Below are 26,114 nucleotides of genomic sequence, written 5' to 3' on the forward strand. Positions count from 1 at the left end.
AATTACAGATTGTATTACTGATACCGAGTATCGGATTCTTGATCATGACATCACGGTGCCAGTGGACGGAGAAAACCTGCACACCACATAAACCTGGAACTCAGCACCGTTCTTACCTCCATCACAATCATCAAAGTTAATGAGTGAATAAGTGAGATTTATAACGTATTTAATTACAGACCATACAGATTTATGTTTCTGTGATTTGATACTTTAGAAATAGCTCATTCTACTCAATGTGGGAGAATGACGGAAAAGACCAACTATTTTATATTAGGTATTTCATAATAATTTAAGGAATGTTCTGCTGCAGACATCCTGTGTTTTAGTTCCTAGCACATCAACACTGATGTCGGCCCTTATCATCAAAAGCTCTCAGTCCATCCAATTAGTTGTATCGATGTATATGGCTCCCTTTTTTCAGCCTGAGATGTTTTTTGTTGTTGTATTTTCAGTTTCACGTCTGTCGCATGCTGGAAACATCATCAACACACCTACTCACAAATGTTCCTGCTCGCACTTGGGTTCACTCCGACATTTTACTTTTCATTACCTGGGGGCTGGTTCTGGAAAATGTTCAGGGCAACTGACTTGGACATTTGCGTTCACACATACACCACCTTGGAAAAGTTTCAGAAGAATACCCAGAGTTCAGTGCATGTCTGAAAGCAGCTCTTTACAGTTTCAATAAAGTAAATGTCTGCTTTGGTTTGTTGTGTATAAAGCTTAAGAATCAATCAATCAAAAATATATTGTTCTGAACAGTGTGATCACTGTCACTATAAAATTCCAAAAAAATTAAAGTGTTACATGATGCACATACAAAACAATTACACATATAGGTTGTGCCCTGTGTAGTATGAAATATTGTGATTGAAAGTGTAAATAAATAATGTAATTCCATTTGAGCTTATTTTTGCAATAGAAATGATACAAACCTCATGTATGCTGTTTCTCTGGTTCAAATACACCTTACATTAATATTGATAATCATAACAACAGTTTCCCGGCAGACACATTGGTGATGAGTAATGTCGAGTAAAATGCAGGGAGCTCAAATGATGTATTCAATTCAAAAGTTTAAATATTTGTGCTTCTCTCTTTGGCATTATATGAACTGTTATCATGGTATCAGTCAAAGCTTTGCATCTACATCAAGTGTCTGCTCTTAGGATAACTGAAAACAAAGGATGCAGTGAGAATGTTCATTTGGCACAAATCTTTAGTCTTTGCACCCTCTCGACTATAATTATCAGTTTTTCAAACCCATTTTGGCCGATAGACCTTTTCCTTCACATCAGAGTGCTCCCTTCGTTTTCTCCTCAGAATATATTTCCTCTGAAATGTTCCCGTCTTTCAGAGCCTTCGTTCGCTCTCCTTTCCTTCCTTTTTTTTTTTTGCAATGCTTTTATCTCCCTGCCTTATGCTGCTTCTGCTCTGTATCTTTTTCTGTCTCTCCTCCCTACGTCTGTCCTTCTTTCTCTCCTTCCCTTTTTTCCTTGGCTGCTTTTCATTCTGTTTTCTTTCATTGTTTTTCTTTTCTTTCTCGCCCAGGGACCCCATTTTTTTTTCTCTTCCTCTATTCAGGTTTTCTTTATTCTCTTTTCTGAATAGTTGTGGTACTTTAAGGGGAAGGCGAGGGAGAGGGGAGGGAGGTTAGTTTCAGTCAAAGCTGCAGAACAAAACTTCCTCCCACACCACATGCAGTGTCTCTTGGAATGAGTTTGTCACTGACTTGAAGACACACTCCCTCTCCCATGCACGCCAGCATGGATGACAGCCCTACAGTGAACTGGTATTAGGCCAACAGACATGTTCCTGCACAGTGATCATTGTCCTCTTAAATATCAATGGGCCGCGTCTCTGTTTGCGGTTAAGCAGTGTTATTTCAGCGGGCAGCATCACATGGTGACACATGATGTGGTGGTGCGTTTAAACCAGCCACAGCTGTGTGTGAATACGATTATCTCCCAACTGAGGTGCGTAGAGGGAGGCATTTGTGCTTCACCAGAACATCTTCATCATTGCAGAGAAATGACAGGCTACCTTAGAGGAGGCAGCCCCATGTCGAGGAGTGTTACCTCCCTCAGCAGCTCCAGTCTCAGTGGGACTGAACTCCGATAAGCACGCACGGGCACAGTCCACTACTAAATCACCAATAATAAAATCATAAGCGCCTGCTTTGTAAATGTGTGGATGCACAGTGGCTGCTGATATGGAAATGAGAAAATCACATGTGGGGGGGAAAGAAATCCAGTGCTGCACTGGTGAAAGACAGAACCACAGCAGCCAGTTCATCTCCAGATATCATGACAGAAATCATTCCTCTTTCTTTTTGATTGCAGCAGAGTACAGCCTCCTGCACCTATGGTTTCCATCTCACACTGACACACACACACACACACACACACACACACACACACACACACACATTCTGCCCAAGACAATTTAATGCATGACTCAATGGCATTGAAAGTGGGTTGGATAAATTGGAAATGATTAAAAATGCAGAATTGACAGGGAAACCGATAAAACTTTCTCTCTATAAGTAAGAACCAAAAAACCAGCATGATGGAATGGCAGGCTTGAAGGGGAGAGAAAGGTGAAAGACAGATGAAAGTGAAGAGAGATAAAAGCCGGAGTGAGGAGGGTGTGGGATAAAGCAGGAGGAAGGGAGGCAGAGATGAAAGCAAAATGAGAAAGATAAGAACAGAGTGAGAGAGACAGAGAGGGAAACGGAGGAAGAGATAGATAGTGTACAGAGCAAGAGAGAGAGGTAACCATGGAAACAGGAGGAAGGTACAAAAGAAGAGATAGACAAAGGGTTTGATTTAAAAGAATGAAACTTGGACGAAAGAAAAGTAATTCCGACTGAAATTTGTTACCGGGAGGTGGAGGAATAATACAAAGGAGTGACGGCCATAGAGGGACAGCGGCTGTGTCGCCACTATCTGCTACAGCCAGTCTGAATGTGGCCGACTCGCACCCGCATATAAGGCACTCCAGAGACCTCTAGTGTTAATAGGCTTCCGTGGCTCATTGTGGCCCTCACCTTGAGTAAATCTGGGGCCATTCCACTATGTAGGACGCTGGCACGGGGCGTCAACATCCCGCGTCTTCCTTTATTTACATGTTTTTCCGCAAGAATATGGCGAGACAGTACCTTATATTTCAAGAGCATACTTTTCCCGTGAATCACAGGGCAGGGAGAGACTTCAGAGCGACTGAAATAGGATAAAGTGCCTCTGTAAAATTTCCTCTCCCACCTTATACTGCAATGAAAAACCGCATTCCTGATAAGAAGATATGAGTTCTCCCATGGTCCTGACATTGTGTTTGCCGACTTATTGGATGAACTTGAGGTGCACGTTGAATTCTGCACTGTTGACTATCCTTTCCCGTCGGATAAATGCGATGTGCCCATATATTAGGATTCATATTTGTATATCTATATAGAGTTACAGACAGACAGAGGGTTTTTATTCTGTGGTTTTTGAGTCTCTTGTGGCTATCCCTCTTTCTCCCTTCCCCCTCTCTGTTTTTCTCTCCTCACTGTCTTTTCTCTTTCGTCCTCTGTCTCTGTTTCTCTCACTCGCTCACCCCCCCCCTCCTCCCCTCCCTCCTCCCTCTTTCTCTTGATCTCTCTCTCCTCCTCTCTCTTGCTCTCCCATGCCCCCCTCTTTCCCTCGCTCTCTTATGCTCTCTCTCTCTCTCGCTCTCTCCCTTCTCTTTCTCTCTTTCCTTCCATAGCTCTGTCTCACTCCCTCGCCCCCCTCTCTGTTCCTTTTATATCCTCCTTGCTGAATGCTCTTCTCCTCTCCTCCCTCAACTCTCTCTTTTCTCCTTTATATTCATTCCTTTTTTTTTTCAAGCTCTCCCCACACTCCCTTCTCCAATGTTGTCTCCAAGCAGAGCTACTTCATTGCTAATATTCTGTCTTTCCATTTAGTATACCCCACTACGAAATGGGCAGAGTGATCTTTTATTTAGGGTCTTTTTTTTCTGCCCTGGCCATTTCTGCATCCTGTCTCGTGGTCCCTGTATGAATGATTTGTTGAGTGAATTTAAGACCTGATTTGTTTAAATCTTACGAGGAGGAACATTGAAAGCTTCCACGTTGAATGAGAGAAACGCGTGAAGCGCTGGAGATCCGTGTTTGTTTATGCGCTTGAAGTTGCAGGTAATTCACCTTATAGTCAACCTTGTCTAATCATGTACGCCTCACACTCAAAGTTGCTCTCTTCACAGCAGCAGCAGCAGCGACTGAGGCTTCACAGATAAAGACTGAAGCTTTGTTTTTTTTTTCTTCTTCTGTCTGTCTGTGTCCAGTCTGTTCTTGCTGACCTTAATGAAAGAAGCTGGAGGCGTGCAACTGGGGTGTGGCTGCTTTTATACACTTTTGCCTTATTCCATCTGCAATGCTTAGAACCAAGCTGCCTGATTGTCTGTTCTGTGCTTATGAAAAACCTGCTGTGCTTTTTTGTGTGAAAGCTTAATTACAGCAGCTAATCATGCTGGAGACTTACTATTATATCAGCGTGCCGTGCAGAGGTGAGACTGATGCGGAGCTGGCAATAACAGACGGTGTGTGGGCTTGCAGCCCGAGACACAGGTCTGAGCGGAACGGCCAGCTAAAAACATCAACATCAGACCAATAACTCAAAGTTCAAAAACACGGCGCAAACAGATTCTTCTCTGCTCCTCCCTGCTTTCTGATCAGGAGAGACGAATCCTCACCTGAAACGCTGTAGCTATAACAACCCTATACACAAACCTACAAAGCTTCCATCTTGCCTGACAGTGAAAGGATGTTGAATTATAGCCATCACCCGGCGCGGCGTATCACACACAGCCAGAGCAAACTCGGGCTGCATGCAGCCTGTCACTGGGCTGGAGGACGAAACCACACTGACAATGTGAGCTCCCCAACATATACAGCAAGAAGAGTGATGTGTGTGTGTGTGTGTTTGTATATATATATTATTGCTTATGCACTTTTAATGTACACGCATCAACAACAAAAAAATCAATCCAATAATTCCATTTCTCTTTGTCTGTCTGTGTCTCACATATCTCTAGAACTGTTCATCTCATCGGCTTCACACTTGTCATGTGTATTAAGGACCCAAGAAAGTGCCGTGACCAATTTGGTGCGATTTGGACGCCAGACACGTTCAATATTAATAAACTTTGAATAAACAGGCAACCAGAACTGTGTAGCAGTGGCGGCTGCAGGACTCATCTATGTTATTCCCTTTTACACTGGTCGAAAAAGAACACCGACACCCACCTTTGTTTGCAATAGAAATGGACACAATCGGCATTGACTCTGCAGTTGACACAGGTTTTTGTCCAATCGGCAGTGAGGGAAGTGTGACACCTGGTCGAACATGCTAATCTGGCAGAAAACAAAGTGAGAGAGCATCTTAGTTTGAACATGAAGTCCCAGGGGGAAGATGGAAGGGACAACTCCTCTACTGGCAATGGGAAGGGAGTTAATTGCCGTTTTTAGCGGGGTAACCCACGTTTAGAAACCTGCATATACCCACAAATTTTGTGTACAAGCAAAACTGTCAATCACGACGACAGTGCATGTGCGACCACAGATTCTCCAGTTCAGGGTTCTGTCTACTTAGTCAAGCTTCATCGTTCGGAGTTCTGAGTCCTGCAGCCAGTTTCTACTTGCTGTGGTTCAATTACTGCAGGTCACTCTTACAGTTTCAGAGCGAGAGAGAGCTGCAACCAGCATCACCACAGGCCAAGCAAACAGAACTGTGTGGAATGGACACTGCAATAACAAGAGAAATGAAGAGGGGAAAAAAAGAGGAGTTGTCATCAATGAGCCGTTTTATGATTCATTGCGCTGCTTTTCTCAGGGGGAAAGACAGACAGCTGATATCTGCATATACCCCTCCTACCTATACCCTGTTCTCTTCCCTCCATCCCTCTGCATCTTTCTCTCTTCCTCTTGCCATAAAAAAAAAAAGAAAAAAGTTATAACTTTGTCCTATATCACAGAGGGGATGTGACACTGTGCACTGCATGGTTGTCCCCCTGTAGATAAACAAGGCAGAACCGGGCCGGGATCTGGAGAATTGACAAGTATGGCTGCGCTGCTTAAAAAAACTACGGCATAAGTCATGCGGACACCCAGTGTCAGAAGTAGTGTGTTGTTTAAGGACGGTGGGGAACTGAAAGCATGTTGCTGTCAGTGGTGTGTGTGTGTGTGTGTGTGTGCGTGCGTGTGTGCGCGTTTCCCTGATCGCAGACATCAGACAAATGTGCACACGCGACTACGCACAAACACACATTTGAAATCCCAGCTGAGGGTTAGTACACTTGAGAGCAGGGCAATGGCTTACTTCCCTTCTACTCTCTCCCTGCATATGCACATATATGGAACCTGTAGAAATCGTCAATTAAATTTTCAGTGCGTTATCTGTCATATCCTTTTCCACTGTTTGTTTTCAGTAGCCCTACACACACACACACAGAGACACACACGTACCGAAAGTAAATGGACAAGCAAGCATGTTTAACTGTTATGAAGATTCAGGCCTGGAAAGGAGCCAGTGTGTTTCTTTTTCCCCAAACTTTTGTTGTCTGTGTCTTTTTCATTTTCCCCACAGGCCAGTTCTGTGTTGTTTTATGTACGTGTCCCTTGTTGTTTCTTCCATGTGGTTTCTTTGTCTTTCAGCCTCTTATCTCTTTGTTTCTTCCCTTGCTCTCCTTCTATTTTCTCTCCCATTCTCTCCCTCGACTTCCTGCTATCTCTCCCCCTCACTCACACCCTCACTCAATCTCTTTCTCTCTCTCCCCCTCCCTGGCGCTCACTCTCATTCCCTATCTCTCCCTCCACCTCCTCCTCCTCCTGCCCCTCCACCACCACCACCACCACCACCACCCCTCCGCTCCCCTTTCTCTTCTCTCTATCTTTCTCATTCTCGCAGCACTCCAAGCCGCTGATGATTGATCAAGGTTTTCAAGGTTTGCCCTTTCCTGTTATTTAGTGGGAAATGTTTATGCACGGCGCTCAGTCTTACAGTCACACAATTGTCATGTGTCCACACAGTGTTTCGGCTGCGTCTACACATGCATGTGCAGGACTCCTCCACTTTTCTCTTCTTCTTCTCTCTGTCTTTACTAGTTGAAGGGTAAGGTATGCTCTGGTATAATAGAATACCTGTCTAATTATCAGGATCATCGTCAGTGCCAACTACTTAAGCACACAACCTGTACTTAGCCCGCAGGTAGCCTGCCGCACTGTTTCTCAACACAGCCTGAAAGAAATCTGGAAGTTCAATAGTTAATGTCTTCCCTTGCTGTTTTTCCTTTTCCTCACTCTCTCCGTCTCTCTATCTCCTTTCCTCTCTCCATTCCCTTTGCTCTCACCCTCCCCTCCTCTCCTTGATTCCGCACCCCCCCCCCTCCCTCTCTTCTCTTTTCTCTTGCTGATGGACTCTTCTTTTTTATTTTCACACTCCACCATCCCCCCTTTTTTCTTCTCTCTTTTTCTCTCTTCTTCTTCTTTTTCTTCTTCTTCTTCTTCTTTCCTCCTCCACCCCCCCCTCCCTACTCCCTCCACCTCCTCCTCTCCTCCTCTGCTCTTCTCTTTCACTGCGCTTTCTTTCAACCCTCCCTCTATCTCTCTTCCCATCCCCACCCCCTCTCCTCCACCACCACCACCACTCCCCCTCCACTCTTTTTTTCTGTTCTCTCTTTTATTCTCTCTTTCTTTCTTTTGCCACATCCTTTCTTATGCTCCCCCCCCCCCCCCCCCCCCACACACACCACCACCTCCCTACCCCCCCTTCCCGTCTCTCCTTTCCCTTCTTCCTCCTTTTTTTGCTGCATTCTCTTCTTCCCTCCCCCACCCCGGCTCTCTTTCCTCTCTCCCTTTTTCTTTCTGTCTCTCTCACCCCCCCCACCCCACCCCCCCACCTCCTCCTCTTCCTCCACTCAGCTTCACTCCCCCTCCCTCTGCTTCTTTCTTCCTTATTCTTTCTCCCCCACGTCTGTCTCCCTCCCTCCCTGTCTCCTAACTGCTTTTCTCTCCTTTCTTTCTCCTTCTCTTTTCTTTTGTCACTCAATTTTTTTTTCTTCCTCTGAATTTCTCAGACAGTATATACTTCAGGTTGTCTCAATAGTTAATTAGTTTGAATGTAGGAATAATTGCAGCAAACTGCGGGATCTCTAGAAAGTTAAAAAATTGTAATGTTTCTCAGACATTATCTGTCTGAGTGTTTTGCTACTGACAGACACACCTCCATCCGTAGTCTCTATGATTGTTTGTGTATGTTGTGAAAGTGTGTATGTGCCTCTATCTGCGCTTGCTTACACACACACACACACACACACAAACACACAGAGACACCTATACATGTATCTATAAACATGTTTTGCATGTGTGCGTAATTCACATATATCTGTGTGACGAGCTGCTGATTAGATTTTAGAATTGTTTGTGGGTTTCAGCGCATGCTTGTAGAAAAAAGGGAAATGCAAAGTATGAAGTGTGATCAAGAAGAGATAGAGCTTGTGTTTCTGTGTGTCTTAAAGAGAAATGTGTGTTGAAGGGTCATGCTGAATTGTATGTAGTGAGAAAGGGAGATAAGATGTGTGTGCGTGTGTGTGCGTGTGTGTGTGTGTGTGTGTTGTAAGAGAAAAGAGGAGAGAAAGAGAAGTGAGATGGGAAGGAGAGGGTGGGAGGAAGAGAAAGAAATGGGGTGATGCTGTGTGTAAGTGTGCATGTGTTTGCGTGTGCATGTGTGTCTGTGTGCGTGTGTACGTGTGTCTGTGTGCCTGTGTGTGTGTGTGTGTGTGTTTGTACGTGTGTGTGTGTGTGTTTGTGCGTGTGGTGGAGGGATGGTGGTGGAGGGGGGCAGGCACAGTCAGTTCTGATAACAGCAACAGTAGGAGGAGGATGAGCCGTGGGACCGCCCCACTCTTCCACAGATATAAATAGGAGGTGGATTTTTTTACTCCACTCATTTCTCCTGAAGGATGAGATCCCTGAAACACCTCAAACATCACTCCAGGATCAATGTGGTGAGTTTGTAACCCGACAGAGGCAGAGAGATGTGTCGCTGCTGAAGCGTTACAGGGTGGTTGGTTAGTTGTTTTGCAGTTTGTTAGTGAGGTAAATTTCCCTAACTTGTTTGTGTCTGTGTTTGTTTGTGTGTGTGTGTGTGTGTGTCTGTGTGTGTGTGAGGGGGAAGCCAGATTACTTTTCACACTCACATGAGTAGTGGGAACACAGATAAAGAGTTGTGTTTCTGTCTGTGCCACACGTTTTCTGCTGCTGCCCTGATTGTTTGTCCTTAGGTGTCTTTCTAGCTGGAACTTTAAATGTGAAAGTACGGACTCTTGCATTTCCCTCCCCTACCCTCCTCTGTCTCCTTGTCATTTGTCTTTTTCTCTTTCATTTTGTCAGCCTTTCATTTTGCTGTGCTTTTTTCTTCTCTCTCCAGCTCCCCCTCCTTCCCTCCTTCCCCTCTTTCTCTCTCACTCACTCTGTCTTTCTGTCTCTCTCCGCCCCCCCCAGCACCACCAGCCCCCCACACCCCCTCCCACTCCTTTTCCTTTCTCTCTTCCCTCCTCTCACATGCTCACTCAATCTCTCGTTCCCCTTCCCTCCCCTCCCTCTCCTCCCCTCTTTCTTTATCTTTCAGCCCCTCCATCTCATTTCTCTCTCCGTCTCCCTCCCTCCACTCCTCCCCCGCCCACAGCTCTTTCTCCTTCTCTCCATACCTCCCTCCCTCTCTTTTCTCTCACTCACAAACACACATACACACACAAACACACGCACACACGCTTTCAAATACACACCCAGTCTCTTTCCTTTTCTTTCTCACCAACACACAGTCTGTCTCTGTCTGACTACTTTAAAAGCAGTAATTATAAATGACGTGGTTATCAGGGCATCCAGGTCTACTCCCCTCTCCCAATACACACATACACACCCACACACCCACCCCTACCTTTATTCCTGCAATATCACTATCTCCTCTCCCTCTCCCCCTTTCTTCATACACTCTCTTCTTTGCTCTTTGTATTCTGTCAGAAAAGGATGCAGCTCTTGCTTGCATGGCACAGATTGAAGGCTGGTGTGTAGTCTGAGATTAAACCAGGGGTCAGAGCTTCTTATATATTTTTTTCCTATCCAGTCAGATTCATTGCCGAGAAATAACCTGAAACCAGTGGCCTACAATACTCACTTCTGCTTTACCAGACAGAGCCAGTTGGGTCATACCACAATTTCTTCCTCATAGTTTTGCTGTTCCGCTTTTACAGGCAGTAGGGTAAACATGTGCATATGGGTCTGAAACACTTCCGAACCATACAATTATGTTAGCAAGTCTTATGCATCGGTCTGGAATACAGAATGAGCTCGGAGCTCAATTGAATGTCTGTTATGGATATGAGACTCCCTGCCGGCATATATCATCTTTTTAAGGAAGCCCAGTGTGGCAGGCATTATGAAGTAGGGTACAGCGAGACTTTCTGAGTTTAGAGCTGAGGCGCTTTGCTCCTCATGAATGGGACAGATAGCTCCAGTGATGAGCTGACTGTGGTCAGCCAGGCTGTCTCGGGACCCCACAGGAAGTGCTGAGGACAGTCCACGGAAGTCCACTTCCTGGCTGGACCTGCATCCCTTGTTGTGTTCGTTATTATTCTAAAGCCTGTCAAGGAAGGAAGCGGGGTGCTAACACAGATCTGCCTTATCTCCTCAATCTAATGTTCTGTGGATTCAGAGCAAAGAAACAAGGCGTAGTCCGAATGCGGCTTTCACACTGTTACCCTGAAAAACATTATCTTCACACTCATTACAGGCCCGAGGAATAAGACTTTATGGCTTCTGGTGTCAATCTGGGACACTAAATCATCAAAACTAAATAACAGGACAATTTCAATATGAGGCTACAATGGGGAAATGGGGTTATACGAGGAAGTGTTGTGTAAGGCAGATTTTGCAACAATGGAATAATGACAGAAAACCAACACTGCCTCTAATTCAATTTTTTCTGACTTTTGTTGTATGTTTTCTTCCAGGAGGAGGAGAGCAGCCGCTTGGTGCGGACCTACCCCAAGATGACTGAGAGCCAAGTGGATGTGGGCACGCAGACAGAGCCTGTGGTGGTGCTCTCGCTGGCTCAGGCAGCTGTTCTAGGTCTCATCTCCCAAAATGAAATCTTTGGGGCCACCATTGCACCTAATGGCTTTTACACTGGCGAGCAGAGAGAGTGCCCTGCTCCACCACCTGAAACAATGGAGTATGAGTACGCTGACCAGCTGATAGGGGCCAACGGGGACTACATAGCTGAGCCTGCTGGGGAGCCAGAGCCTCAGCCCCATTGCAGTGAAAGAAGACGACCTGGGCCCCGAGGGAGGACTAAAAGGCCCCGGCATGATGGAGAATTAGAGGGTCACCGACAGAAGGCGCAAAGTCCACAGGCTAAGATTAAAGGTGAAAGACTGGAGTCTAATACGCCTCCTTCCTGCATTCACATGAAAAGCAGGCATAGTCCTGGCAAGACAGAGGATCCTGTCTCCCAACAAGGGCCTCTGAAAGAGGAGCAGTCCTGCGGAAATTGTGCCTCATGTGTGAGAGATACACCCAGGCCACAAACAGATGGACAGTCAGAACAGGAACAGGAAGAAAGCACTGGTAGAGACAAGGAGAAAAAAGAAGAAGAGCTGGTGGTGGCAGAAGAAGAAGAGGAGGAAGCACTAAACCTTAAGACGAGTGGAGAGACTGGCAGTCCTCTCTCGAGCCGCTATTACGAGTCCAATGAGGTGGCATATGAGTCTGCTGATATGTCCCTGCCAGGAGAGTACGAGGAAAATGGCCAGGCTATGCTGTGGTCAGACCCAGAAGGTCTCGCCAGGCGAATGCAGATTGACCGGCTGGACATCAACGTGCAGATTGATGAGTCGTACTGCGTAGATGTGGGAGAGGGTCTGAAACGCTGGAAGTGCCGCATGTGTGAGAAATCATACACATCCAAATACAACCTTGTTACTCATATCCTCGGCCACAATGGAATTAAGCCCCATGAATGTCTACACTGTGGGAAGCTCTTCAAGCAGCCGAGCCACCTTCAGACTCACCTGCTCACCCACCAGGGAACCCGACCTCACAAGTGCACCGTTTGTGAGAAGGCCTTCACGCAGACCAGCCACCTGAAGAGGCACATGCTGCAGCATTCGGACGTCAAGCCCTACAGCTGTCGCTTCTGCGGCCGCGGGTTCGCCTACCCCAGTGAGCTGCGGACGCACGAGAACAAACACGAGAACGGCCAGTGCCATGTCTGCACCCAGTGCGGTCTGGAGTTCCCGACCTACGCCCACCTGAAGCGCCACCTGACCAGCCATCAGGGCCCCACCACATACCAGTGCACGGAATGCCACAAGTCCTTCGCTTACCGCAGCCAGCTGCAGAACCACCTGATGAAGCACCAGAACGTGCGGCCCTACGTTTGCCCAGAGTGCGGCATGGAGTTTGTGCAGATCCACCACCTACGACAACACGCTCTCACTCACAAGGTACAGGCAGCGCACGCCCTTGCACGTAAGGTACTGAAACCTGAGAATATGCCTTTGTTAAATTTAACAAGTTATGTGATCAAAACAAAAACCCAGGAGTGGACAGGCACCATTCAGCCAAACATTACTAACCTTTTTATTTAAATATAGAAAATTCAAGCATATTAAGGGATTAAGGAAAGTTGGGAAGTATTTGAGCTTCTTTCAATTAAAAGTTATCTGTATGAATCCTCATAGAAAATAGAAAACACATTGCCAATTGCATTCCAGTCTTCTTTTTTCCAAAACCAGTTGCTTTGTAAACATAGCCATCAAAGGCCTCACGTTTTTTTGTGTCATTCGCGACTTCCTTCAGATGAATCATTCTCAGTCTTTCTCTCCATTTCGTTTGTCTGTTACAGTCTATGTACATTTCTTATTCATGGAATTGGCTTTTGTTCAAATATTAAAATAAAAGTTAAATAAATATTGAAACTAAAGAAGAACTAAAGAAAGACAAAAGTTGATTCTCTCCTTTGTGGAGACTTTTTCTACTCCGTCTTTCAACACTTGGTGGGGCTCATGTTATCTACAAGAGACGGATCAAAAGCTAGAAAGCAGTTGCTCAGGCACATGCACACACGTGAGCTCCTTCTGTGTGTTTCTTCCTCCTTTTTTATTTTTCCTCTCAAACATATATTCAGCCAAATTAAACGGACGATTAACACACTTTTTCATTTGTTTGTCACCCCAGGGAATGAAAGAATTCAAGTGTGACGTCTGTGCCAGGGAGTTCACCCTGTCGGCCAACCTGAAGAGGCACATGCTGATCCACGCCAGCGTGAGGCCCTTCCAATGCCACGTCTGCTTCAAGACCTTTGTGCAGAAACAGACTCTTAAAACACACATGATCGTCCACCTGCCGGTCAAGCCTTTCAAATGCAAGGTGAGTGAAGCGCACGGCCTTTTACATCCGCTCAAACTGGGCGTCCGTCCCGATGGGGCTGGGACTGGTACTGACCATTGACCTCTCGTCTCTCAGGTATGCGGAAAGTCGTTCAACAGAATGTACAACCTCCTCGGCCACATGCACCTCCACGCCGGCAGCAAGCCCTTCAAGTGCCCTTACTGCTCCAGCAAGTTCAACCTGAAGGGCAACCTCAGCCGACACATGAAGGTCAAACACGGGATCATGGACACCTCAATAGATGGACATGGTGAGCAGCTTTATTCAATAATTACTACCCTGCTTTGAATGACATTTGAATCAGCTGATGAGTTGTGTGTGGCAAATTTCCCGGTGGGGCTTTGTGTCACATTATTATCACTCAGTCTGTCTCTAATGCACTTTGACTCAGCATGTAGTGTAATCTAGTGGCCAAGTATTTTTGATGTGACTCTGTCCCTCCTCCCTGTGTGTTTAGTAAATATAGAAGTGCCCGGATTAGATATGCCTGTCTCTATCAGTGGAGACTGATACTCAGGCAGAGGAGGAGGAGGGGCAGTCTATACTGGCTGCCCCCGATGAAGGCCATGTTTGTGTGTGTGTATGTGTGTGTGTGTGGTTTGAAGACAGTGCAGGATCATGATTGTGTCTTTGTTTACTTCTTCAGAGCCCCCTCAAGACACAGAAGGCCAGGAGGACTACGAGGAGGAGAGCTTTGAATTCAGCGAACGGGAAAACCGGGCAAACAACAACAACACACCAGACATTGCTAAACTATCTCAAATTGAGTATTACAGCACCTATGGGAAGGGCGCAGGGCGTTTCAGCACTGCATGAATTATTAAAATGACCCCGAATTTAATATAAGTGTGAACTAATGAAAATGGGATTGTTCTTTTATTTTTGGCTAGTTTTTTTTCCTGCTGTTAAAAGCATAGTGCTTTTGTTGTTCTTCAAGGGCATGAAGACGCCCAGCAAACCGCACATTCATATGCACTGGAATATTCGTACTGCTACAAAATTTGTAAACGTACACTTTTTAGCGTAATTTACATAGTTTTCATCTCTAAACCACTGCAAATCTACTGAATACATATATTATATTTGAGAAAAGTGCACAGTCGAAAATACTTAAGACATACGTTAAAATAAATCTTTATAGATACATATATGTTGTCAGTGCTTTGTTGCTTAAAAACAGGATCATCATCTGAGCCTTATTTGGAAAAGCACATTTTTTTCAACAAGCATCAAAAGCCAATGTTGATATTTGTGAACTTACTCATTCAGACGACCTTTCAGTTTACTGGGGTTAACTCATGTGAAGGGTTAAAGAAGGGAATAAGTGTAACTCCTCTTCTCACTTGCCAAAGCTTTTCAAGTTGCAGAGGTCAATAATTCAGTTTGATTTATACTGTGATGAATTAATTGAGGTCTGTAAAATGACTTAAATTCCATTGGATTTTCAGTCCGTGTTTTAGTGTATATTATTGTACAGGATGTATCAGTCGTCTTGTTGATGGCTGGTGCTATAATCAGTGCGTTGCACTGAGGACCGCTGTGTCTACATTTTAGGTTTCTGCATTAACACACATCACCCTCTATTGATCTCTAGTCTATGAATGTAAATGTTTCTGTGGAATGTTTTAAGATACTAATGGAAAGAAAAATCAAAATACCCCTTTTGCTTTTTTAATGGTCGTAGCCCTTTACCAAAGAATTGGATCAATCTTGCAGCAGCAGGAACCGTCGGTGTCATAGTTGACGGTCGTTTAGAGCTGGGACGTTGGATTTCTTTGGGTTCAGTCGAAGACCTCGTGAAATTACATTCAGGTTTCCCTCCCATCTGTAGATCTCTTCAAAAGATTACCACGAAGATCGGACTATGGTTCAGACCTCATCCAGGCCTTTACGAGACAAGACTGCAGCATTTTTCAAAAGCAATGCAAACCCTGCATTCACATCTCAGCCCTTTTTTTTTTTTTTTTTTTTTTAAATGGCTGAATCTCAACAAGAATTGTCCCAAAAAAACTCGGAGAGAAATATTAAGTGCCCCAGTGTGTCTGTGAGAGCGTGCCATCCATCATGCTGTACTCTGGTCTCAAGTGATGAACGACAACCTCCCAACATGTGACAGGGCCATGGACCTCATGGAAAATGATTTGAGAAATGCTCAATCTATTCAGTTTCCCCAGTGCTTAGCTTTTCAAATACGTAACCTGAAAGAAGGTATCCATTCGCAATGTCGATATAGCGCATTTAAAAATAAAAATGCTACTTTCTGTGCATTTTTTCCACTTCTGTGTTCACTCCATCACTGTTTTAGTGATGCTACAAAGGGAAACATGCTTAAATGGCTTTCTGTATTAGACATTAGTGTGGAGATGATGTGGATAGAAATGTATGTACAATGTTGTGTACCAGACAATACTGTAAAAAATAAATTTATTTACCTTTAAAAAACACTGAGCATTTGTTTGTTCAAAAAGAAAAAAACACTAGTAATGGGTCAAACACAGGTTTTATTGGCAAATGTATGACATAGGATTCAGTCCTGCCCAAGGCATTACACAGTAATCGAATACAGTACTTCACATTACAAAAATAAAACCTTGCAAACATGTGGGACAGATAGTGAGGGAGGAGTCAGGTGGAAGGACAACTCTCAACTGTTAACTAACCTAACAGAGCACTATATAACCCTACAGTACCTTATAATTCTTCCTTCAGATGAGGTGCAAGTGGATTTATTGACCTTTTACGTTAAAATGAGGTACAAAAACAGAGGAGTGACATCGCCATCTCCAGGAGAACTATATATTCTTTCAAGTCCTTCACTTGCCGAGGGCTTTCTCCAGGTTTGTCTTGATGGCGTCGAGGAAGTCCGTGGTGTTGACGTAGTGCTCGTTCAGCTTGACACTGAGGAGGCGAGACAGGACAGAGCAGATGAGAAAATTCAATATTGCACAACAAGAAACAAATCCAAAAAACTAATAGCAATACAAATCAGTGAGATTTGTATATTATCAGGGGTTTAGTATTACATTACATTTAGCTGACGGTTTTATCCAAAGCGACTTACAATAAGTGCATTCAACCCCGAGGGTACATACCAAGGACGACAAGAATCAAGAAAATATTGTTATTGCTGTTAGTTACAATTCTTCTAATGACTTGAATATTTGGTTTTGATGCTTGCTTTTTGCATCTTAATTAAACGTGGTATGTCTTGGGACAACAATACAGCTGCATTATTTAAAAATTAAATGTCCTTCTGTATTTACGCATGTCTACAGAAATGTAGTATCATTAAGAAAAGTAACATTCAATATTTGGCTCATATGTGAGGTTCAAACCTGCATGGGTAAAAACATACATTAAAAAGATGCTCAATTAATCTGGAAAGAATACCAGTCATTTGCAGAAACAAGATGGTGAGCACAACAACTACTCCACCAGAGCTACCCAATCCTTGATAAAGGGTTTAATAAAACGTTTGAAGAATTAAATATTCAATCTGTACCTGCATCTAGTCGAATAGTCTGGCAATACTTTGTTCTCCTTCATTTGTGTGCATTTGTAATCAGCAAATTCCACATGAGTAATATTCCACCATAATAAAAGTCTCTGGATCCACATTGTCATTTGCAACAGAATGAGGAATCGTTTTTTCCGACCATGGCCTCATGTTCAAACAAACGTCATCAGTAAAAGTCATGTTTGAGTTATTCAGCAAATACACTAAAATGTATTGCATGATAGCAGCTCACAACAGGAGGAAGAACCACCAAGGTTCAGACTTATCAGATGGTGATGATTTAATAAAAGAATCATCTTATGTTAAAAAGGAAGAAATCTGCCACCTAACGTCCCAAATTATTTATGTTTGTGTGCAATTATGGACTCGCTGTCCCAAAACATAAACCATCAACTAAAAAGATACACGCTTTATAAATGGCAGATACAATATACATATAACAAGCCATGGTTCAAAATGCAAACAGCATCATCAGAAGCACATTCTCAATATGACAAAGGATTGAAACTAAGGGTATGTCTAAAACATTGTGGAAAATATAACATTTCTAATAACTCCTTGTTTTTTTATATTTACATGCAAACCATTTTCAGTGCTTACAGGTGCCAGAGGAGTGCCTATCCACGATGGTTTCTCTCATGCTTGTTATTCTACATGCTCTAGGTGTAATGTCCCAATGGTAACAAGAGCTTTCCACTCTTTATTTCCAGTGTCTCTGGGGCCAGATGCTTCCTTACACCTTCAGAAGTCTCCCAGGTAAAATATGCCATTTTTGTAACCATGCACTCACCCAAGGCATTGGGTTTGAAACTGATGACTCCATTCAACATGTTGACTGTGTCTGAACATGTTGACTTTGCTGAAGTGTTCCCTTACACTGAGGATAAAGATCCCTATTGGATATGTCCAGCATATTACTGAACTCTTGCTCAAGACCATCCAATGAAACTGGCTAATGAATGTAAATAATCATCACCTTCATCATCTTTGTAAATTTGTGTTACGGAAGTAAATGTTACATTAACAGCTGCAATGTAAAACTAAAGATTTAATTTAGATATAAACTTACTTGGGCAGGCCATGGATGCAGCCGGCGAGATCCTTGGTCATGATACCACTCTCAACAGTCTCAACACACACACTCTCCAGTGTTTGGGAAAACCTGCAAGTCAAACACTCAATATTTAGAACGTTCATCTCCTCAAAGGTGAGTGTGTTTACTTTAATATTACATTTCTCTTACTTGATAAGGTCTGGGTTGTTGTCGAGTTTGCCACGATGTTCCAGGCCTCTGGTCCAGGCAAAAATGCTGGCAATGGGGTTGGTGCTGGTCGGATTTCCCTGAAAATACAGTTAAGGATAATGTTAGAGTTTTATCTACACGTCAAATACTGATTGCAGAGCATTGATCATACACAAGTTGCAGTCATCCGTTCAAACTTGTCCTTCCTTATTTTCGCCACATGATGGCAGTATAACTCCACAGATTACAGTCTCCTTGCTCAGGATATTTTAGCTTCTCACATTTTCAATTTCACTGCTCAGCTGAAATGTTCCCAATACAGGTCCGCGTGGTTACTGACCTTCTGGTGCTCGCGGAAGTGCCTGGTCACGGTGCCGTGGGCAGCCTCAGCTTCGATGGTCTTGCCGTCAGGGCAAACGAGAACTGATGTCATCAGTCCCAGAGAGCCAAAGCCTAAAACAGGAAACAAAATGTGCCAAAAATTGTAAGGGTCTTGTGGGTTTCAGTATTTTGGAAGTACATTATTTCTTAAGTGGTAAAAGAGTTCCCAAACCGCATCTCACCCTGTGCAAGGATATCCGACTGAACATCTCCGTCATAGTTCTTGCAGGCCCACACAAAGGCTCCAGAAGACTTCAGAACTTGGGCGACCATGTCATCAATGAGCCTGTGCTCATACCAGATCTTCAGCTTGTCAAATTCAGGCTTGTAGTTCCTGTAACGAAAAATAAATAAATTAGAGTTACATTTGGCTAATTAAAATGTTAAACAAATTTTTTTTAAATTAAGAATGAATTTGGCCCAATTACTTACAATAACCTATATAATCATTATCCTCATGTTTCTAAAACAATGATACCAGTTTATTTGTGCAGGAGAAAGGGGACCAGAGACAGATGATACTCACTTTTCAAAGATTTCCTGGAAAATGTCTTTAAATCTGCCGTCGTAGGCTTTGAGAATGGTGTTCTTTGTGCTCAGGTACAGGGGCCACTTCTTGCCAATAGAATACTGGAAGCAGCTGTGTGCAAAGCCGGCAATAGACTGTTGCGAGAAAAAACAAAGTTTGTGACTACTGTAGTTCTTATCAGTACTACAGAGGTGAACAACCTTCCCCTTGACAAGTTGAAAGTTATCTACAATGACCCCTGATGTTGTTAAATCAAACAGACCCTCTGACGAAGGCAAACAGAAGAGTGGCAAAGCAGGTTGAACAAGGCTGGTCTCCTGCTTACAACTGCTGTTTAAGTTACATTTTTAAAAAGTGTTTGCAGAATTCAAAAGAAACTTTATGTTCATTAAGTATCAAAGTTAAAATAAAACAGGTTTACGTATAATAGTGAATGCATAGGTAGTAACTAAATGAATGTGAGCTTCGTGAACCATTTTTTTTCCAAATTATCATGTCCAATACAAATCAAGGGTTGATTGAACTGGATTAACCTGTTGTTGTACGGTTCTATTTTGATAGAGCTTCTCCAGCCTCATCCCTTTGAGTATGCACTCACCTCATCTGTGTTGTACATGCCCATTCCACAGCCACCAGCAGGAAAGTCATAGACCTCCCATTCCTTGCCTGGACTGCCATTGGCAGGTGTGAAGATCATCTTGAATTTGCCAGGCTGGTCCACAACAAAGTCTGTTGCTCTGTACTGTAGAAGAAGCAAAGGAAGTTTAAAATCAACTTTAAGTTATTTGACAACAATCCTAAAATACCTAATTTCAGTCATTTAAAAAAAGACGTGAAATTCTCTTTGGACTCACCTGATCACCGAAAGCGTGTCTGCCGATGGTGATGGGCTTCGTCCAGCCTGGTACAAGCCTCGGAATGTTCTTGCAGGTGATTGGCTCACGGAAGACGGTGCCACCCAGGATGTTCCTGATGGTTCCATTGGGGCTCTTCCACATCTTCTTCAGGGAAAACTCTACACAAAGAAATGACTTTAAGAAAAATACCACAAACTTTTACTTAATCTCAACATGCACTGCCAGTCAAATATTTTGGATCACACTGAAGACATTGTATGCAGTAAGTAAAATGGGAGACGACTTACATTGTATTCTGTGATACTCTGTCTCTAAAGTAGTCAAGTGATTACGCAGACTGGGCTGTTATTCATGTCTTGGTAGTAGTAGTAGTACAGTACAAACTCTAACAAGCCTTGCTCTCAGACATTTTGATTACTTATCGCTGCAGATGTAATTTGATATTCCATTCAGTAAAAAAACAAGTCCAGGCACATAGTCTACCTTCCACTCTTTCTTCGTCGGGTGTGATGGTGGCGCATTTGACCGCGACATTGTACTTCAATGTAGCCAGGGCCGAGTCGATGGTGACCTGGTCGTCGGTCTGGTCGCGGTACGGAAGACCCAGGTCATAATACTTCAGCTCAACGTCGACATTGGAAAGGATGAGCTAAAAGACCAAAAACAAAAACAAAACATAAATCAGCCTCAACAACTTTATTTAATCACTTTCAACTCTTTGTTCGTGAGACTGAATAGAAAGAGCATACTGCAACACATTCTGGGATCATTTGATATTTACAGTACAATAACATTGGTTATAAAAAGGAGAGAAAATAAAATGTTGATCTCATGCTTCTCTACTACCCCCCAGCCAACACACCATCTGCCTACTCCTGAAGGCAATCAGCTAATCAATGAATGTAACCACAGATGCCCCTCCCCCCCACCATACATACATAATCTTCCACATATCCCTCCCCTCACATCAACAAACACACAGGCGAGGCAGACAGCGTGTGCTTGCCCTCCTCTGAGAATCACACCTGTGTTTGTTTGTTTACCCTGTCACCCCTGAACAGCACTCTATCACCTTTTCCTTGATGAACTCCCAGATGATCCTGGTCATCTCATCTCCGTCCATCTCCACCACCGGCTGGGCAACTTTAATGCGTTTGTCAGCATCTGTCAATCAAACATGCAGAGGGTTCGGGTAAAATTGGATTTCATTCACATCAAAGTGCTTATCTATTTCACAATTTGATACTGTTAAGAAAATAAATTACACAGGAATCGTCATTGATTGAAAGAAGACAAAAAGGAAGAGACCCTGTTTTCAGGATATCTGCAGAGGAAAGGCAGCATTATCGTTTTCCTGTTTCCTTTCACCAGATAATATCTGAGTCTTAGAATAAGCCTGCCAAAACTGATTATTCCCCTCAATATTATCTTTTTTGAATAGTATCATTGCTGGCACATAAAAAAAAAAAAAATTCTGCCAATGATGTGTCAACAACTAGCTGCAAAACTTGAAAAATTTTGCCCAAACATATTCCAATTATCAAGTAATCAACTACTTGTTAAAGCTCCACTCAGGACTTAGTCATTATTTCTATGTTTATGTCATTAATATGACTTTTTTAATATTTTAAATGGTGCTGACAACTGATTTACAATGTAAATTGATGTCGACTTGAACATCTGAATAATCATCTCAATAAATCACTAAATGTTTGTAGGTTACATCCTCTCATGTGCAATTTGCCTGTTTAGAACCTAAAGTGGATAAGTAAAGATATTGGGAATGTGATAGCATGCAATGAACAATTGGTCTCATTTGGAGTTTACAGACTAAAAATAGTATCAGTAAACCAAAAACAAACTTTAGTCCCTTCATATATGTTCAAATTGAAGATTTATATTGCACATGAATGACAAGGCAGGTTGTGGAGTGTCCTTATAAACACACACTTAACTTTTTGTATTTCTAAACAAAGTAAATATATTTAGTATTTTTGATGTGTTTTATTCAAATACTGCACTACTGAGCAATTTTGTGCATGTGACAAACAAATCAGGCACCACTAACAGCACTTTATAAAAGAGACTTACTGCCAAGATCTATGCAGCAAATCTTTAATCTGTAGCTGCTGCTCTAATTATAAGTTACATTTGGCAAATGTGAAAATATCACTTTAAACTCTATAGTTTTCTTAATTACTTTTGCCAAGAAGATGAGAAGTCTCTGTACGGCCCAAAAATATACAAGTGCAAGAAAATAATAATGTTTTAAACCCCATGCATTAAAGTTTAAAAACATGGATATACAGCCAAGTGTGCTCTATTTTCAAGCGAACAATGACTTTAGGAAGCATGATCACTTCTTTGCTTTCCAATTGCATCAACATGCACTGGTATCTCTAAATAATTGCTATCTGTTCTCTGTCTGTTCAGTGTGCCAGTGTCCTGCCAGAAAGTTCTTTCCAGTGAATAGAAAAGTACAGGGGGAGGTGCAGAGGATCAAGTGACTTTCAGGTGACCCAGCCAAGTTAATGCCCCCCCCCCCCCCCCCCAACCCCTGCTACTAAAGCCTTCCCATGGTAATGCAAGAAAAATAAGGATTCTAGCTTTCCTACAAGCTTTTTAATGAATTTAATAAAACGTCAAACATCCACGTGGGTAAGTGAATAAATTTGACCTAGTTGAGATTCTGAAGCCTTAGTAGCACCTGTCAAAACAGCTCTTGCTCTGCTCCGATGCACCAGACATGTAACATGAGCCCTGCAGAGTACAGATAAACGATAACCATGAAGCACTGAAAATAACCTCAAAGCCAACTTGTGACCTTTATATTACGCAAAAGCAAGTGGACGGGTTCACTGGCACGTCGATACTCTGCTGGAATTTGTACAACCAGCGGCACGTCAGAGTCTCCCGAAGTGTCACAGAGACAACACATGTGTTACTGTGGGTCCAGCTGGCTAAGGTTGCTCGGCAATGTGAACTTGAGAAAGAAGCACCAGGTGTTGAATATCACTCTGCGCACAATGAGGGTAAAGTTCACTCATCACTCGACCCATTTACCCATCAGGTGCTTTTTTGGCACCTTGTTGCTAGTGAGCTTTCTTTGAATATGAACTGCATTTTTTTCCTAAATTTATTATCTGGTTCAGACCTTTCTTTTCCACTACAGGACCAGACGAGTCTCTGCAGCGGTTCATCATGACATGGATTAGTGAGTAACATCTATTCTGATTTTAACCTACATCTGCTAAAACAGGAATCAGCTGTCACAGGGGAGATGGGGGTGGGGAGCGCATGAGGGAGCTGAGTAGGTTATGTAACTTTTTCGGAGCATATCAACCAACTGGAGGCTGACGGGTGCACTGAAATAAAGTCATGTGGGCCGGCCTGCCACATCATTCGCATATGCATCGAGTATAGGTCTGCAAGGTTTTTTTTCCCCCTATTGCAATGGTAGCAAGAGAGGAAGCTTGGCAGTAGCAAGGTCTTTTAGTAAAACAAAAAGTAAAAGTCAAATACAGAAAACTATAACTTTTAGTCTACACTTAGTATTGAATAGGACTAGGTATCAATCAAAATTATTGTGCACTAGTTGAAATATAATGCCTGAGTTCAGTGGTTAAATCCAGCAGTTTTAAACCCTGCTTATGAGTGTAAACACGTCTCCTTACAAAGCCGCTTAATTGTTCTAATAATCACATTTCTTAGATGCCTCAATCTTTAACTTTGGTCAAATCTAAAATCGGCTGTAAAATATTTGAACTAAAAGTAGTTCAATAAAAGACGAATTGTGGTTTAAATGCAGGTAACATCTTATGAAAGAACAAGTAAACAAGACTTATCCACCTGGCCCCACATTTGCTGCCAACTTTGAGCATTTAGTGTTTTTAAACACTCTGTTTGTACCAGACGGTATTTGAAACTAATTTTAGAACCCGAGCTGGGAGGTAGGATATTAACTATGTGCTCAACTTGACCCATGTTGTCCCAAGGGTAATTCAAAAATAATGAGTGTGTGACCGGAACAACCTTTGGCTGGGTGTCCTCTGTGGTTAACCATCAACAAAGACTGGCAAGCCTTAAACCAGTTCAGTTTTGAACTGCCACCAAATAAAGGCGTGCGTAAGGTTGAGTAAAATGTCACGCTGCTACTAAACTGTTTGGCCATGAAGGAGAAACAAATGCAACACGTAGAAGTTTACAAGCTAGAGTGTTGTAGACTGACAAGAGCTTTGCAATCTCTCTCCTCTGCAGACATCCACAGCCAGGAAATGGCATGCTGGTCAGTTTTACGAGCAGTGTGAAATGTTAAAGGCTGTGTTATTGAAGCAAACAATGTGAATTGTGGCTGCAATAAAATAAAGCAATGGACATTGTCTTGGTAGGAATGATTTCGTAGATAACTCTGAATGAAACACTAAAGGAGTGTAAAGACAGAGCCAACAGGCGAGTGTTTGAGGAGATCGTTCACCTGCAAGTATCTAAAGGATAAGTTTAATTTTGCATTGTTGTTTGAGCTGCCTGAGACAAATCTGTGAGTCCAAACTTCACCAGTGACAAGCTTCAAATCTCAATGACCTCGGTCACAAAGTGCCCTTCAAATGACCCACTGCTTTATCAACAAACCACTGGTGCTAGTCTGGTTTCGCAGGGGAGCACATCTACTGGAGCACCAGGACTTGTAGGGCTGCAAATCCCTGCTGCAGGAGATCTAAAACATGTCTGCAGAGCCCACGTGATGAGTCTGGATCCCTGCTCCACATCTCAGAGAGAGAGAAAAAACAAAAAAAAAACTCATTCTGGCTGGTGTCCTTAAAAGACCTGTCAACCCTGGGAGGAGCGTAAAGGGTTAACGGTACAGTATCGGGTGGCTTTACAGTAAAATGTAATGTGGGACAGACTAAAGATGCGGCAGCCATTGCTCGGTATAGCGAAGTCTCGTATGCATCGGCTGACCTTGGCGAGAGTTTTCCAGGGAAGAGTCGTGTTATTGCCACGGCGGCTGACCAGCAGATCATCATGTGTGATCCGAATGGTTTGACCTGGTTTACAGCGATGTGTTTACTGCGTGATCGGCCCCAGCGAAAGGCGACGAAACGTACTCACAGCGCCCCCCCAAAAAAGACCAATTTGACTCATCCGCTGTTTTTGTTATTTCAGGGGGGGTGGCTTCTAATTCCCCTCCATGATCTATTCCCTTCTCTTTCGACGGGAAACTCCCGAAGCCCATTCAGAGTCCACGGTGGTTTAAAAGCAACCGGTGTTTTCATTCATTTAAAAAAATAACGCCCATCGCCTTGAACTGTGCGATCAAACTTTAAACGGAGCAGAAAAGACAGAGACGGCGGCTCTGCCTCGGCTCGTCGGGCTTCACGTCCCCAGAGTCGGCTTTCGTGTTTGTCGACGTGTGCACAACGTTCCCCTCGACGAGCCACAGAGCCTCCATTAAAGAGCAAAAGGCGCTTAGAGCCTCCGGCGCGCAGGAAATCATTTAAACTAGCGGCAGCACCCCGGGGCGCTAGGTGAGTTAGCTCCAGACTAACGGACTCCCAGCTAGCCGCTCTCTAACTCGACTGCTAGCTCGACAAACACAACCCGGGCGGCTTAGAAAAGGCTTATTTTAACACAAGTTTATCTGTTGGGCGTTAACACCACGGTGGCTGCCGGTGACAATCGGTTCTCCACTCACAGTTTCTTTGTTGCAAAGTCTGGCAGTTCGCAGCCGGGGCGAGCACCGCGGGGTTCCGGGAGAGAGCACCGGCGGCAGACCTCGACAGGGAGCTGACGACTTTCAGATATCCAGCCATGACGCTGCTGCCCAAGTCACTTCAGTGGTCAACACACGACGGAGCTCGGAGAAGAGAGAGGGCAAACCGACCGGAGGCTCCCCAAAATAAAGTGAGCATGAGCAGCGCCGCCCTCCTCCGTCCTCCTCCTCCGCCCCAGCGGGACGCGCCGAGCATACGTCAGAAGTCCCTCAGACACCTAGAGGAGGACAGTAGACTGAGGAGGACCCATGGGAGGCCCGGGGACGCTCCACACGCTCCTTGGTTCGATCAGAGGAGTTTAAAACCAAACTTAGCATTATGTTA

At 43.7% G+C, this 26,114-nt stretch overlaps 2 protein-coding genes across 2 annotated transcripts; one reads left to right on the forward strand and one right to left on the reverse strand.

Annotated features, from left to right (window-relative positions):
• The first annotated feature begins 9,003 nt into the window (after positions 1–9,003).
• znf710a (zinc finger protein 710a) lies at positions 9,004–15,934 on the forward strand. Its single transcript, XM_062390037.1, has 5 exons — positions 9,004–9,048; positions 11,053–12,546; positions 13,280–13,471; positions 13,568–13,742; positions 14,139–15,934. The coding sequence occupies exons 1-5, from the start codon at positions 9,004–9,006 to the stop codon at positions 14,306–14,308; spliced, it is 2,076 nt and encodes a 691-aa protein (XP_062246021.1). The 3' UTR covers positions 14,309–15,934.
• Positions 15,935–15,973: 39 nt separating this feature from the next.
• idh2 (isocitrate dehydrogenase (NADP(+)) 2) lies at positions 15,974–25,900 on the reverse strand. Its single transcript, XM_062390038.1, has 11 exons — positions 25,712–25,900; positions 21,092–21,183; positions 20,503–20,668; positions 20,017–20,177; positions 19,761–19,904; positions 19,160–19,296; positions 18,816–18,967; positions 18,593–18,705; positions 18,253–18,350; positions 18,079–18,171; positions 15,974–16,390 (listed from the first exon to the last, which is right to left on the reverse strand). The coding sequence occupies exons 1-11, from the start codon at positions 25,827–25,829 to the stop codon at positions 16,306–16,308; spliced, it is 1,359 nt and encodes a 452-aa protein (XP_062246022.1). The 5' UTR covers positions 25,830–25,900; the 3' UTR covers positions 15,974–16,305.
• Between the last annotated feature and the right edge of the window lie 214 nt (positions 25,901–26,114).

Source organism: Platichthys flesus, chromosome 6, assembly GCF_949316205.1.
Source record: "Platichthys flesus chromosome 6, fPlaFle2.1, whole genome shotgun sequence".
Classification (NCBI taxonomy): domain Eukaryota; kingdom Metazoa; phylum Chordata; class Actinopteri; order Pleuronectiformes; family Pleuronectidae; genus Platichthys; species Platichthys flesus.

What these genes read in the sequence shown, in the direction of transcription:
- znf710a (XM_062390037.1), top strand. Translation starts at nt 9,004, where the DNA reads ATGAGATCCCTGAAACACCTCAAACATCACTCCAGGATCAATGTG. An exon ending in TCAAGCCTTTCAAATGCAAG is followed by an intron (nt 13,472 to 13,567) that starts GTGAGTGAAGCG and finishes CTCGTCTCTCAG; the next exon opens with GTATGCGGAAAGTCGTTCAA. An exon ending in CACCTCAATAGATGGACATG is followed by an intron (nt 13,743 to 14,138) that starts GTGAGCAGCTTT and finishes TTACTTCTTCAG; the next exon opens with AGCCCCCTCAAGACACAGAA.
- idh2 (XM_062390038.1), bottom strand. Translation starts at nt 25,829, where the DNA reads ATGGCTGGATATCTGAAAGTCGTCAGCTCCCTGTCGAGGTCTGCCGCC. An exon ending in GACTTTGCAACAAAGAAACT is followed by an intron (nt 21,184 to 25,711) that starts GTGAGTGGAGAA and finishes TTTGATTGACAG; the next exon opens with ATGCTGACAAACGCATTAAA. An exon ending in ACTTCCGCGAGCACCAGAAG is followed by an intron (nt 18,351 to 18,592) that starts GTCAGTAACCAC and finishes CTGTATTTTCAG; the next exon opens with GGAAATCCGACCAGCACCAA.